This window comes from Staurois parvus, unplaced genomic scaffold (assembly GCF_062004578.1).
Source record: "Staurois parvus isolate SC_StPar_1 unplaced genomic scaffold, SC_StPar_1.0 ptg000058l, whole genome shotgun sequence".
NCBI classification, from domain to species: Eukaryota; Metazoa; Chordata; class Amphibia; order Anura; family Ranidae; genus Staurois; species Staurois parvus.
The window spans coordinates 10,118,461-10,130,881 of record NW_028317854.1 but is presented as its reverse complement, the minus strand read 5'-3'; the positions used below and the strand labels follow the sequence as shown (position 1 = coordinate 10,130,881).

At 37.4% G+C, this 12,421-nt stretch overlaps 1 protein-coding gene across 4 annotated transcripts in view; it reads left to right on the top strand.

Annotated features, from left to right (window-relative positions):
• Positions 1–12,421, top strand: part of AUTS2 (activator of transcription and developmental regulator AUTS2) — a 1,792,114-nt gene that overhangs the window by 418,613 nt on the left and 1,361,080 nt on the right. For all 4 annotated transcript variants that reach the window (XM_089668486.1, XM_089668488.1, XM_089668487.1 and 1 more), the window contains exon 2: positions 8,573–8,782. In XM_089668486.1, coding sequence (XP_089524612.1) covers positions 8,573–8,782 — 210 coding nt within the window. The remainder of the gene's footprint in view (positions 1–8,572; positions 8,783–12,421) is intronic.

Genomic DNA, 12,421 nt, shown 5'->3' with positions numbered 1-12,421 from the left:
CAGTGTGTGATTTTCCTGAGGATTGTAAGTGTACAAAGGAAACGCAAAAGATATTGACAGCGTTTCAGATAGTATTAGGGTAGATTTAACTCTGTGTAATTTTGTGATAAATCTTGTCTGCAATCCTCTTATTGTTCTCTTATCATGTCCTTATTGATTTTACTTTTGGAATGAGTACATGCTGTTAAATAAATGTAACCATTAACCGTAGGCAAAGAGACAGATAGAGGCTTCACTTCAAGAGAATAACACATTAAGCATGCTAGTGTGCAGGAGACACTTTACTGTTCAGAAACAACAATTCACAGATTAGAAGAGGAAGATAATATTCTAGCCTATTAAATGGTCTTAAATAAAAATGTATTATTAAACACTGCTGTCAAACTCCCATGGTTAGCATGGTTTAAAGGGGGATTAATCTGTGCGATAGCAGCAGCAACAGTATCATACATTTTATCATTAAAAGAACCCCTTGAGCTTCAGTCCAGTCATTTGGTTTAAGCTGGCCATACATGGATTGAAATTCAGAAAGTTCAGCAGGGACCAGATGAATTTCGATCCATGTGTGTCTACTTTGATTGAACAGAAGTTGATCTACCAACTGACTTCTTCTCAGGCTGTAGCACTGATCTGTGAATTCTTTTTTCCATTATTATCACTTTATTATTTTCATATTAACATAGAAAAACAATTAAGCAAGTTAAGGGTAACTGTTAAATGTTTTAACTATTCCTTAGCTTAACTTTTCTACTTAACCACTGACCCCATATACATTAATAAAAAATAAATAAATAAAAGACAGGAAAAAAAGAGGTTGATCTCATATGCCTGAAATGCTTTATTACAGCGGCTTCTAATTAACTGCCTACCTAACCCACTGAATAAGGTAGTGCATCCATCCCTAAAACTGTGCTAATTATGTTTTCAAAAAATACCTCTTAATTTTAACTACAGAATAATTTTCAAACTTGATCAATTGTTGAGGTCTTATCAAACTTAATTCCCCATTCCACACTCTTTTATACCCGTAGCTTCATCTTTCCCTTGGGTTTATCTTTTGCAGTTCTTTTTTTTATTCTAATAAATCAACATATCTCCCCATTTTTTTAAATGCCAGCCATTTCTCCATAGTTTCTGTAAATGTGTCTAGATTTTCTTCACTCAAATGAAGCAAGTCTTGCATAAGACAAATTTGATCAACCTTCAAAATCCAAACCTTTATTGTTGGGTGCTTTTTGTGTGCGCCAGTTTTTTTGGATACGCTCTTTAGCTGTTAAGCAGATAGAGAACAACTGAATTTTTATATCATACGAACAACTTATCTGTGCTATGGAACAGATATCTCCATGGATCCATGGGTATATCTGAACCTGTAATATTTTGGACATGATACACAATTTTACTCCCAAAATAATTGTATTTTCGGGCAATACCACCATAAATGGAGAAGAGTTCCTGGAGTGTTACATCCTCTTCAGTATAAGGGGTGAGATAGCTGACTGAATCTTGTGTGCTCTAACAGGAGTCACATACCACCTTGCTAACAATTAAAGCACATCTCAGCCGATTTCATGTCAATTGTAGAAAAATACACTAACTTTAATATTTTTGCTGTTAGACCTTCATTAAGAGATGGCCCTAATTCTTGTTACCACTTGCACAGCTAGGTTATGGTACTATAACAAGTATTTTATATACCTAAAAGAAGCGCTGTGTTTTAATATCACGCACATCAAACTCCTCCCTCCTGAGCACAGTGGTTTTTGTAATGCATTTGCCAAATCATTTAAATTACAGTACCTTATCGGAGACTATTTAGATGGGGTTCATGCTTGGTCTCCTCATTATTTTGTGACTAATTATAAGGTGCCTCACGGAGAAATATTCCGCTATCACCAACTTTGCTCTTTTATCAATAGCAAGCTAAGACTACTCACAGAACCTTGTGCGCTTACTTCCCTTGAGGTCTCCTGTGGGGCAAGTGGGATGATGCAAGGTCGTTTATCCATTATTTATGCTTCGTTGGTTGATCCCCTCACTAAATTATCCTACATGACCCAATGGGAGAGGGATTTAAATAGTTCATTAAATTTAGATACATGGCGGAATGCGGCTCATACTCTATCGAAGATCTCGATTAACACTGATCTTGTTGAATCCAACTATAAAACGCTACTTCGATGGTATTTGGTTCCTGCTTGCCTAGCCATAATGTATCCTTCCGTGTCATCTAGCTGTTTCCGATGCTGTGGTCAAGAGGGTACCATGTTCCACGTTTGGTGGAAATGTCCAGTTGTGAGTAGGTTCTGGATCCGCATATTCAAATTTATTTCCTCAGTAACAGGAGTTAGTATCTGTAGATCGCCGAGTGGCTTTGTTCAATATACTACCCTCTGACATCCCCAAAAAATCGACTAAACTAATTTTATACCTATTACTGGTGGCTCGCATTACCATAGCTAGACGTTGGAAACAATCTGTGATCCCGCTAGACAGGGTGAAACAAAAACTTAACTGGATAATGGTTAACGATAAACTGACAAGTATTGTCAATGACGATATGTCCAGATTTGAGAGGACCTGGGAGCCTTGGATTAATTACCTTACTGTATCGTGAGAGTCTTGCAGCTGACCCCCCCCCCTCTTATTTTCTTCCTTTCCCTTAGGAGTAATTTCCTTCTTCTTTTCTCTTTTTCTTCTCTCTTTTTCTACTTTATTCGCTGAATTATTTCTGTCACTTTTGGTTCATTCCTTCAGTTCAATTTCTGTTTATTGATTTATGAAACCTGTACGTCTTGATGTTTATGGCACTCTCTGTGTGTATTTGTAATGCCACCTTTCGATAATCTTTTTGCATGCCTATCAGTGTTATGATTCTGATTCTATATCTCGTTCCACCATGTAGGTGGACTTTTTGTTTGCCATCTCGTTTTATGTATTTATATGCTTGTTTCTCAATAAAAATATTGAAATATAAATTACAGTACCTCCATTCTTCTACCCATGTTACACCCCATTTCTGACGTAATTCCTCCATTGTGCAAATCATACTATCATTCATAACATGTTTTAACTTCAAAATTTCCTTCTTTGTCCAATGCAAAAAAATAAACAAAAACTTTTCCAAGAACAAATATCCAGTGTCAATTAAATGTTTCATTATATAACCCTAGATGTTGCCTATCAATTGCATCCATTACCTTAAGTACATTCAACAGTATCTGTGTTGCTAGATAAAACTCTAAATCACTGTGGTACCCAAATCACCTTATCGACTGATACTCCGCTTTGTGTCATCTCTATCTTCACCCAACTCCTGTTAAAATATCTATATGCCCAATCTAATACACATGAGTCTCCCTGCTATCAGAATACAATGACTCTGTGGGGAGGATTCTCACATCCACTTCAAATGTGTGCATAGGAGAATTAGGTCAGTTTTTTGGGACATGGCCATCCAGTACTTCTCCACAGCTGTTTGTTATCATGCATGTTCTATAATGAAAATCCTGGTCACAAGATCTTATAGGTTACGATTTTAGTCATATGTCAATAAAAAACATATTGTTAATTTAGAATTTCAGTGTAAGAAACATAGATTAAAAAAAGTGGCAACTTGCAGTATATTATTATTTTTTCATTCCAATTTATAGAAAATCACTAGAATCCCTGTGCTTTCAGGCAGTATAAAAGTAGAATTATCAAGTGGCCATTCAAGGCTTAAAGATTATATAAAAATAATTATCTCTGGAAAATAATAGAGTTCTGTAATGTGAATGCATATGGTACATACATAAAGAAGACATAAGCTCCCCATCAAAACATTTCTGTAAGCAGCATTTCAGATGTAAATTCCTTCAAATTTGTATGAGAGGAGTGCATTACAAAATAATATAAATTCAAATTATGCCATAATAACACAACTATGGGGAACATATTATAAAATGGTATAAGTCCAGAGAGTGCTGTTAATTCATAAACATTCATATAAAAAGAATAATGATGGAGACACTTCTCTTATCCCCAGATCAGATGAAGGACTACTTTGCTTGTTGTTGTCAACCCTGTTGATCTGACCTGACAGCCTCTTTCAATTCATGTTCCCAAATCTGCCTTCTGCCCAGAACTATAATGTCTAACAAATTCAGGCATTTATGCTTCAAGCATTTCTGCTTTCTGATTTTCAAGGCCTAGTCAACTCAGGCTACCAGCATATGATTGCTTAGTGTACAATACCATCGAGAATGTCTGTGTAAAGAATTTTGACACTAAAAGAACAACAGCGATTATGTTTTTTTGTTGAGTCTGGACCTACATTTCAGCAATTTTATTATTATTATTACACACACACAACATGAAGGCAGACGATACAGTTACAATACAGGAGGAATCAGAGGGCCTTGCTCATTAGAGCTTACAATCTTAAACGGAGGGTCAAGTTGTAAAAAAATTAATAACTGGGGGGAGAGCTGATAGAAAAAGTGAAGATACAGTTGTTAGGTGGAAGCAGGATAGGCTTCTCTAAGAGAAGGGTTTTCAGGGATTTCCTATAAGTGGACAATTGTTGTTATTTAAACATTTAAGCATTTTGGTGTATCATTGTTTTTCTTTACACATTTAAGCATTTTGGCAGATGTGTAATTTGTTTGTACTGTATATAAGTTCAATACTAGACAGTGAAGTAAAAAGAAAGCTTTTGTGTTGCTGTTCAGAACTGCTATTTTTTCATACTTGTGTGCTGTTTCTTGCTTTGTGTGGGTTGTTTTTATGTCATGATGTTAGGGCTGTGACAACAATATATATGGTTCAGGCTGAACCTGAGAGGGTCCAAAAAACCTTGGTCCAAAAACCAAGGACAAAGAAACAACAGATGACCTTTACTGTCCTGTGGTTTACATGGGTTCATTTCAGACATTCTAAAGACTCCCCCCTCCCCATACTTATAAGTTTATTTACTGTTAGACTGCCCCCCTACCCTACTATTCTCTCTCTATTTTCCTTTTTCTTGCTTATGCTTTTCTCTTCTCTTTTTTTTACCCCTCTCTTCCCTTCTTGACTTCTTCTTGGTTATGTCTAATTCCTGATTATCCTACACTCTTACCCTCAACACCTTTTCACCTGGGTCTGACTCTGGCAGATGATTTCATACTCCAGTGGGAACCCTTGTTCTAAACTCAGGTCTCTAAAACTGAATTCTAATCTTATAAATGGAAAGTTAAGCAGGTTTACAACCCTCTGTCCACCTACCTACAGTTGCAAGCTTCAGCTGGTGGAGGCTGTTCACAGGCCATTGCTCTAATGCTTCCCATCATAGCCACCACAAATTGAATGTGGCATGTCACGTTCACAGGCACCAACTCCTGTCAGCCTTGGCTATTCAAGTGAATAAGACTGCAGGGGAACCTTTCATATTCCCTCCTAGATTGTAAGCTCGAAAGAGTAGGGCCCTCTAACCCCTCCTGTGCTGTTTGTTGTTGCTGTACTGTTTCATGTATTGTCCCCCCCCCTCTATTGTACAGCGCTATATAAACTCGATGTAATGTAATGTAATAATATTTTCAGAGTATTAGCCCCATTGTAAATTGCCATTAGTGAAAAAAAAACAAAACAAAAACAATAGATATTCAGGAAATGGCAGACTAACCTCCTGAATGCCTGACATCAGCTGCATAGTTACACTCTGAAATGCAATCCACCATGTCTGTCCAAACTTGCAGTTGGTAGCCCACTTTTATTAAAAAAGGCAAAGCAAAGTTCCAACACAATGTGTAGTACAAATTGGTTGCCCACACAGGGATTCTTCTCCAACAAACATTGGCAGTAGAAAATGCTAGCCCACCTGGCTACGCTTCAGCTGCACTTCCGCTATTAGAACTAGTCCTTTAGAACACCAGATTTTCACGAAAGGGGAATCCTCCAAGATGGCTGCCGCTCTGAGGCCTGGTCGCGGCAGCGTGACGTCAGAACGTAACACTCAACCAAACGTGTTTTGTGCGCATGCATGTCCTCAGGGGTACGGCCACTTGCGGGGCAGCCATCTTGAAGGATTCCCCTTTCGGTTTTATGTTCTAAGTTTATTCACTGGAGAAGTCTGGTCTGCACATATGGCTCTCTGAGATCTTCTATGGGATCAGCACAAATGTCACTATACCAGTAGTGTTCTGGTGAGTGCATATCCAAAAGAGGTGGTGGATACCCACATTGGATTATGAGCACCTTTTGAATATCTCACCTGGTATCGCTGTACCTTGTAGTACCATGGATTCCTTCACTGGATGATGAGCACTATGATATCTATAACATTGGCATTGCTGTGATTTGTAGTACCACAGACATTTTATGATTATATCTATCACATTGGTATTGCTGTGATTTGTAGTACCAGAGACATTTTATTTTTTTATATTTTTAATTTTTTTTAATATTTGAATGGTTATATGTGCAATACATTAAGATTTTGTCACATGATTTATTATAATCAGACGTTCACATTTTTCACCATAAGACTTTATGACGGTATTCAATATTTAGCGCTGCACCTCTATCTATATTAGTCCTTGTGGGTTTTGTTACCTTTGCCCTTTTATGTGCTAGCAGCTCTTAACACTCAGAACTCGCCACATATTTTGTAATAAACATATATATATATATATATATATATATATATATATATATATATATATATATATATATGTGTGTATATACACTCACAGAGTGTAATCGTTAGTCTAAGAGAAAATAGGAGGTGATTGAAGATTCTCCTTGAAAAACAGGAAAGTGTGGCGTACTCACCAGCTAGTGAGCTTACATCCTAATGGTCTTAATAGAAACCATGATTTATATCTTTTCCTATGGTCATGCCTCAGTATTGCTTGTAAATATGATTCACATACTGAGAGCTTTCCATGCTATAATGTGCCACACCTCTTACATAAAAAGTAATTTACTTTTATGTGAGTTGTTCCTTGGTTTGTTTATTTCTTGCAGGATCTCAGCTGCTCTCTACTAACTCTTTATTTTTGTATTACTTGTTTGTTTCCACTTTATATGAATTGATTTTTTTTTTAGTTAAATGTTTTGGTCATGTGGTTCTCTGTGCAGAAAAAAAAGAATGGTCACTAGAATAACCACAAGAAAAAAGAAAGTGGGAGAGTAGTTTACGTACGCAGTAGGGGTTCCATAATATCAAAATACATGAAGTAGAAGGATAGCATAACTTACATCTGTCAAAGTTGTGCTAACAATAGGCTAATGGTGTACACAACGGCAGTTATACTCTTGTAAAGAATATACCTGTCTCCATACAGTATAAAATGGTTGCTTTTGTGCTCAGGGGGTTCCAGTCTCAGGTCCACTTGGAGGACATCATAATGGTGAAGTCACTTAGTCAAAAAAGAGCCCAATTATAGCATATTTTAAAAAGGTGCCCGTAGATGGAATGTGTTCATGAAAGCGCTGACTGCCAAAGAAGAATTATTGGATGAAGGTTGTTGTAACGTGAAAGCTTTTATGAACAATAATGCATTTTGTGACAGGTATCTTCATCAGGTAGACAATGTAACACAGGTTATCATTCCAGCCCGGTGCAGACAATCTTTTGCCACTAACAGCTCTGCACTTGTGATACACTGTGTATCTGATGAAAAGATTTGTTTGCAAAAAATGTGTTACTGACGTGTTACTGATGTTAATACAAATCTTCATCAGATTATAATCTGGCTGTCTGCACTGTCATAAAACATTATATCCATAGTCACCTCTGCAAAATAAGCTACCCTTGGACTTTTTCCACTTACATGGACATTTGAGTTAAATGGTTACACATGGATAGTGGCTGGTCACTTGACTTTGCATGCTTCCTCTGACATTAGGATTTATTCATTGTAATTACAATCCATCAATACCTGTTAATATGTAGTGTTGTAGTGTGTTGTGCATGTGCATTGTGGTACTATTAAAAATGAATGGCACTGCAAAGCACCCCACTTAGTTCTGTGCATTGCAGCAATGAATGGTAAAATGAGCATTTTACTACAACTCACTAATCTGAAAAGGCCCTAAAACAAAAAGCAGTTTAAGACCATTTTTTACAAATATGCACTGTGGTAAAGCGTATATCCACAAAGCACATGGATGAATGGTGGTGTGTTATAGTGCAACCTAATGCACCTGCATTGCAGAACACTCATAACACATCTGTAAATGAGTTGCTTCAGGCAGCTGGCACAGCCAAGGGTGTGGCCTGTAGGCCTTGTGTTGGACACCAGGGTTATATAGAGTAACCCACCCAAGACATGTGGACACGTTCCGTTATATTTTTTCATTTTCATATTCTTTTTAGTGCAGCTTTTTGACTCCCAGTGTTATGATTTTAACAAACCACAAAGTTTCTCCTTGTTTTTGTAACTATCAATGGTTAGTGCATTTAAAATATATTTTGCCTTCAATGTACTATAAAAGCTTATGGGCTTTTCCTTGAAAATTGCATCTTGTTTAATTAATGCCATGAGATCACTGATTGCCTTTTTACAACAACACATCTAATGCCACCTTTTGTATGGTCTCTTTGTAGAAAGATGGTGCCTTGATGCCAGATGAACGAGAAGCCAAGCAGCAGACTCCTCCTCTCAATAAAAAGAAAAGGGAGATTTTAAGCAATGGACTGTCTTATAAACTGCAAAAGAACAACAAGTACGACCACCACTATGGCTCAGACAGGGAAAATGACCGTAACCTCTGCCAACAGCTAGGAAAGAAAAGGTTTCAGAAGAGGTTCAACCAGGTAAGATGCATTTCTTTTTCCCAGGTGCACAGTGAAAATACATCCTATTTGCTATGTTTACTGCTGAACAGTGTGTCACAATATCACCAACCTATGACCTGGTTTATTCACCTGAGGCAAAGAAAGGATTTTCATGATTAGCTTAGTGCTGCTTTATTAGCCTCTGACTGAGACACAGCTGTCTATATAACATACAGTGTCATTATGCAGTTGGCCTCTGAAAATCAGATCTATTAAGTCTATCAATTCAGGAGGTATTATATGCGTGCATGAGAGGTCACTTGTTCCCTTCATGAATGATACTATTAACATTTAGACACTTATGTCAGACTCAACCCATCAGGGGCTCATTTCCTAAATCATTTCATTGACTTAAACTGCCCAAGGGCTACTGGAGTGTAAAATATTCTTTTTCTCACTTAAGTATTCGACTGTTATTTTTATGTGACACATTTTATGATCGTGTGATATTAAGTGTGCTGTGTTTTACCAGGATCTGTAGGTATAGATTATATGTGACAAAATAGTATATTCATTGTTTACACTGATCTAAATCAGTGGTATTACCTTTTCATGTATGATATGTAAATAGGCTTATTGAAACCTTCCATATATTTATATTAAACCCCAATCTAAACCTACTAAGTGGCCATGATGTTACAGTTTCAATACATACAACGTTGTTTAACTATACAATTTATACAGCACTATTTGCACTCCAATAAAGTGTCAAAGTGAAAAGATAAAACCTCTATCTTTAACTTATTTCCTCTTCTACTTTTTTGGCACTTTTTAAAGCAACAAAAAGAATTAAAGTACAATTCCGTTCAAAATTTATTGCAGAGCTTTGCTCAGATTACCATTGTCTTTTTTGTTTAATAGTAAAGTATTTTAAATATGTGACTTTTGTAGCCCTATGGACCAATGGGCCATCCATTTTATTCAACCCAATGGCTGATAGTCCAGCCTTTCGTGCTCATCTTCCATGTATATTTATAAGGGTAGTTAATGACTTAGAAAACCCAGTAAGGAGATTTTATTTAATGATCAAAAAAAAGCTGGAGTTAGTCATATCACCAGAATTCACCTGTCATCTGTTTTGGGTGGATTGGCCTTTTAACCATGAATCAGTAACAAATGCAGTATGTGCTGTATGCTATTTGTTTTGTAGGGAAAATTCTAAATGTTTTATAATGCCAACTAGTAGACTTTGCATATCAAGTCAAATATGACAACAGTATACAAAAGGCATTAAATATGCATACAACTTATTTGAATATCATTGACATTTAAGGATAATTGCACTCTGTATGTTTGTTACATTTATCTTGGGACCAAGCTTGTGCAGTGTTGTTGTCATTGCTGTGTCACAGCAAGGGATTTTAAAGATTCGCTTTACAAGGAAACAGAAGTTGATAGAACTTTGAAAAAAATGTGTTGGTTGGCTTACTTGTAGACTTAACTAAATATTCACCAGTATTTGCAATGGTTAGCTCTGTTTGTAAGTGTTTATTTTACCGTACATGCTTACCTTCACCCTAGTATGGTTGTACAGGATCTTCTCCTGTATAGAAATTGCCTACTCTGATTTTACTGCTTGTGAGCTTCTCACAATGTGCATTAGTTGCAACAAGTCAGAGAGAGCCTGCATAATTTCCTGGCTGGAGAACATCCAGCATCATCTAGTTCCTTCTTTAATATTATTATTATTATTATACAGTATTTATATAGCACCAAAGGGTTTCCTCAGCGCTGTACAATAGCGAGGGGGACAGAACATGAGACAATACAGTACAATACAATACACGAGGGGTTAGAGGGCCCTGCTCTTTCAAGCTCACAATCTAGGAGGGAGGGGATAGTGGTACAGGAGGAAGTGGCTGTGGGGGATGGAGTGGTAGGAGGAGTGGAGGAGATCGGTTGTTAGGTGAGGGTGGGGTAGGCTTCCCTGAAGAGATGGGTTTTCAGGGTGTGCCTGAAGGTGAGGAGGGTAGGTGATAGTCTGATGGATTGGGGTAGGGAGTTCCAGAGGATGGGGGAAGTCCTGCAGTCGGACGTGGGAGGAGGAGACCAGGGAGCTGGAGAGTAGGAGGTCCTGTGAGGAGCGAAGGGCACTGGTGGGGTGGTATTTGGGTATCAGGTCAGTTAGGTAGTTTGGGGCAGCGTTGTGAATGGCTTTGTTTAATAGTCTCATTGTCTCGGGTCTGGTCCTTTCAGAGGAAAGGGGGGGGGGGGGGATAAATCTTATTGTTAAATGATGGCCATTTTAGGGCTAACAGGCAATTTTCTGTATATATATATATATATATATATATATATATATATACTGTATATATAAAAATGCATGGGAAGCAGGATACATAATACACATGTACCAATGTAAAAAATGGTGAACAGCAGTGAGAATATTTTCCACATGGCTTTAAGGGCAATGTTAAAATTATACAATCCTTTAAATACCATGCTTTAGGGATGTCATGAAGCTGTACTGACTGAGTACAGCTATTTGTATTGTTTTTTTTTTCTTCTTTAACAGCATAAATATCTCAATCTGATTAATTTCATATTAAAAAAAATAAAAAGCTTTATTTTCAGGTATCTTTAGCGGCGACACATGGTGCAGCAACACTTGGACTGTTTGAGCACTCAAACAAATACCCAAACTGTTGTCCATTTGATCTCCTGTTTGTCGGGGACCAAATATCCTGAATAGAAGTCGTATTTCTACTACTTCTATATATGAAAGCTTCCTGCTGTCACTGGCTTTTTGCACCCATCATGTTCCTGGGAACCACTGCATTTACCAGGAATCCCTGTCACAAAGGGGTGGGGGTAGCAGTGACTTCATTGCCAATATATGGCCACTGGCTCCTGGCCAAATGGAAGTTTTTAAAAATTATTTTTGGCATTGGTGCATGTTCCTGAGAGCTGTGGTCATCTCCATGCTTTTTTTTTTTACACACTGCTGAACCCTGCTTAAACTGAACACAGAACAGTTTGGCTCATCCCTACAGCTGGCTCAATATTGTAAAATTGTCCAGCAGCAGGCATTTTTAATACCAACATGTTCTAAAGAAAAAGAATACAGGCAGGTGTTTTACTAGACATAAGATTCTACATATGATTCAACACTGTAAAACAGACTGGAGTTCTCCTACAAGAAATAACCAAAAGCCAATTTATTGACCCTTCCAAGCCTGCTGACCAAAGTTCAAATACCATTCAATGCATTTTAGTTTAAAAAAAATCTTCTGGTTAAATCTGTGCATTAATTCATCAGGATCTTGAATTTCAGAGCAGCAGAATTTATCTCAAGTGGTAAAACGGAGCTTCATTTCTACTGAGCATTTGGGCATTAACTAGGACAGTCTACAGGCAAATTCAGCCTGCCTAGGAATGGCCACTTTTCTAGGCTGGCATTCACTCACAAAGGCACTTTGATATTTTCAGAACTCCTTCCAACAGCTAACTCTTTACCTGCATTGAGGCTGAGGGGTCTTTATACGAATACTGAAGCAGGGTGTTCTGATATTTTCAGGAAGCTATGTACACACCCTGTAAGCCCCTCACACAGTCATGATCTGTCTTCTTTGCATAAGGAAGCACAGAGACTTAGTTATGATGTCATTTAATCTAAAA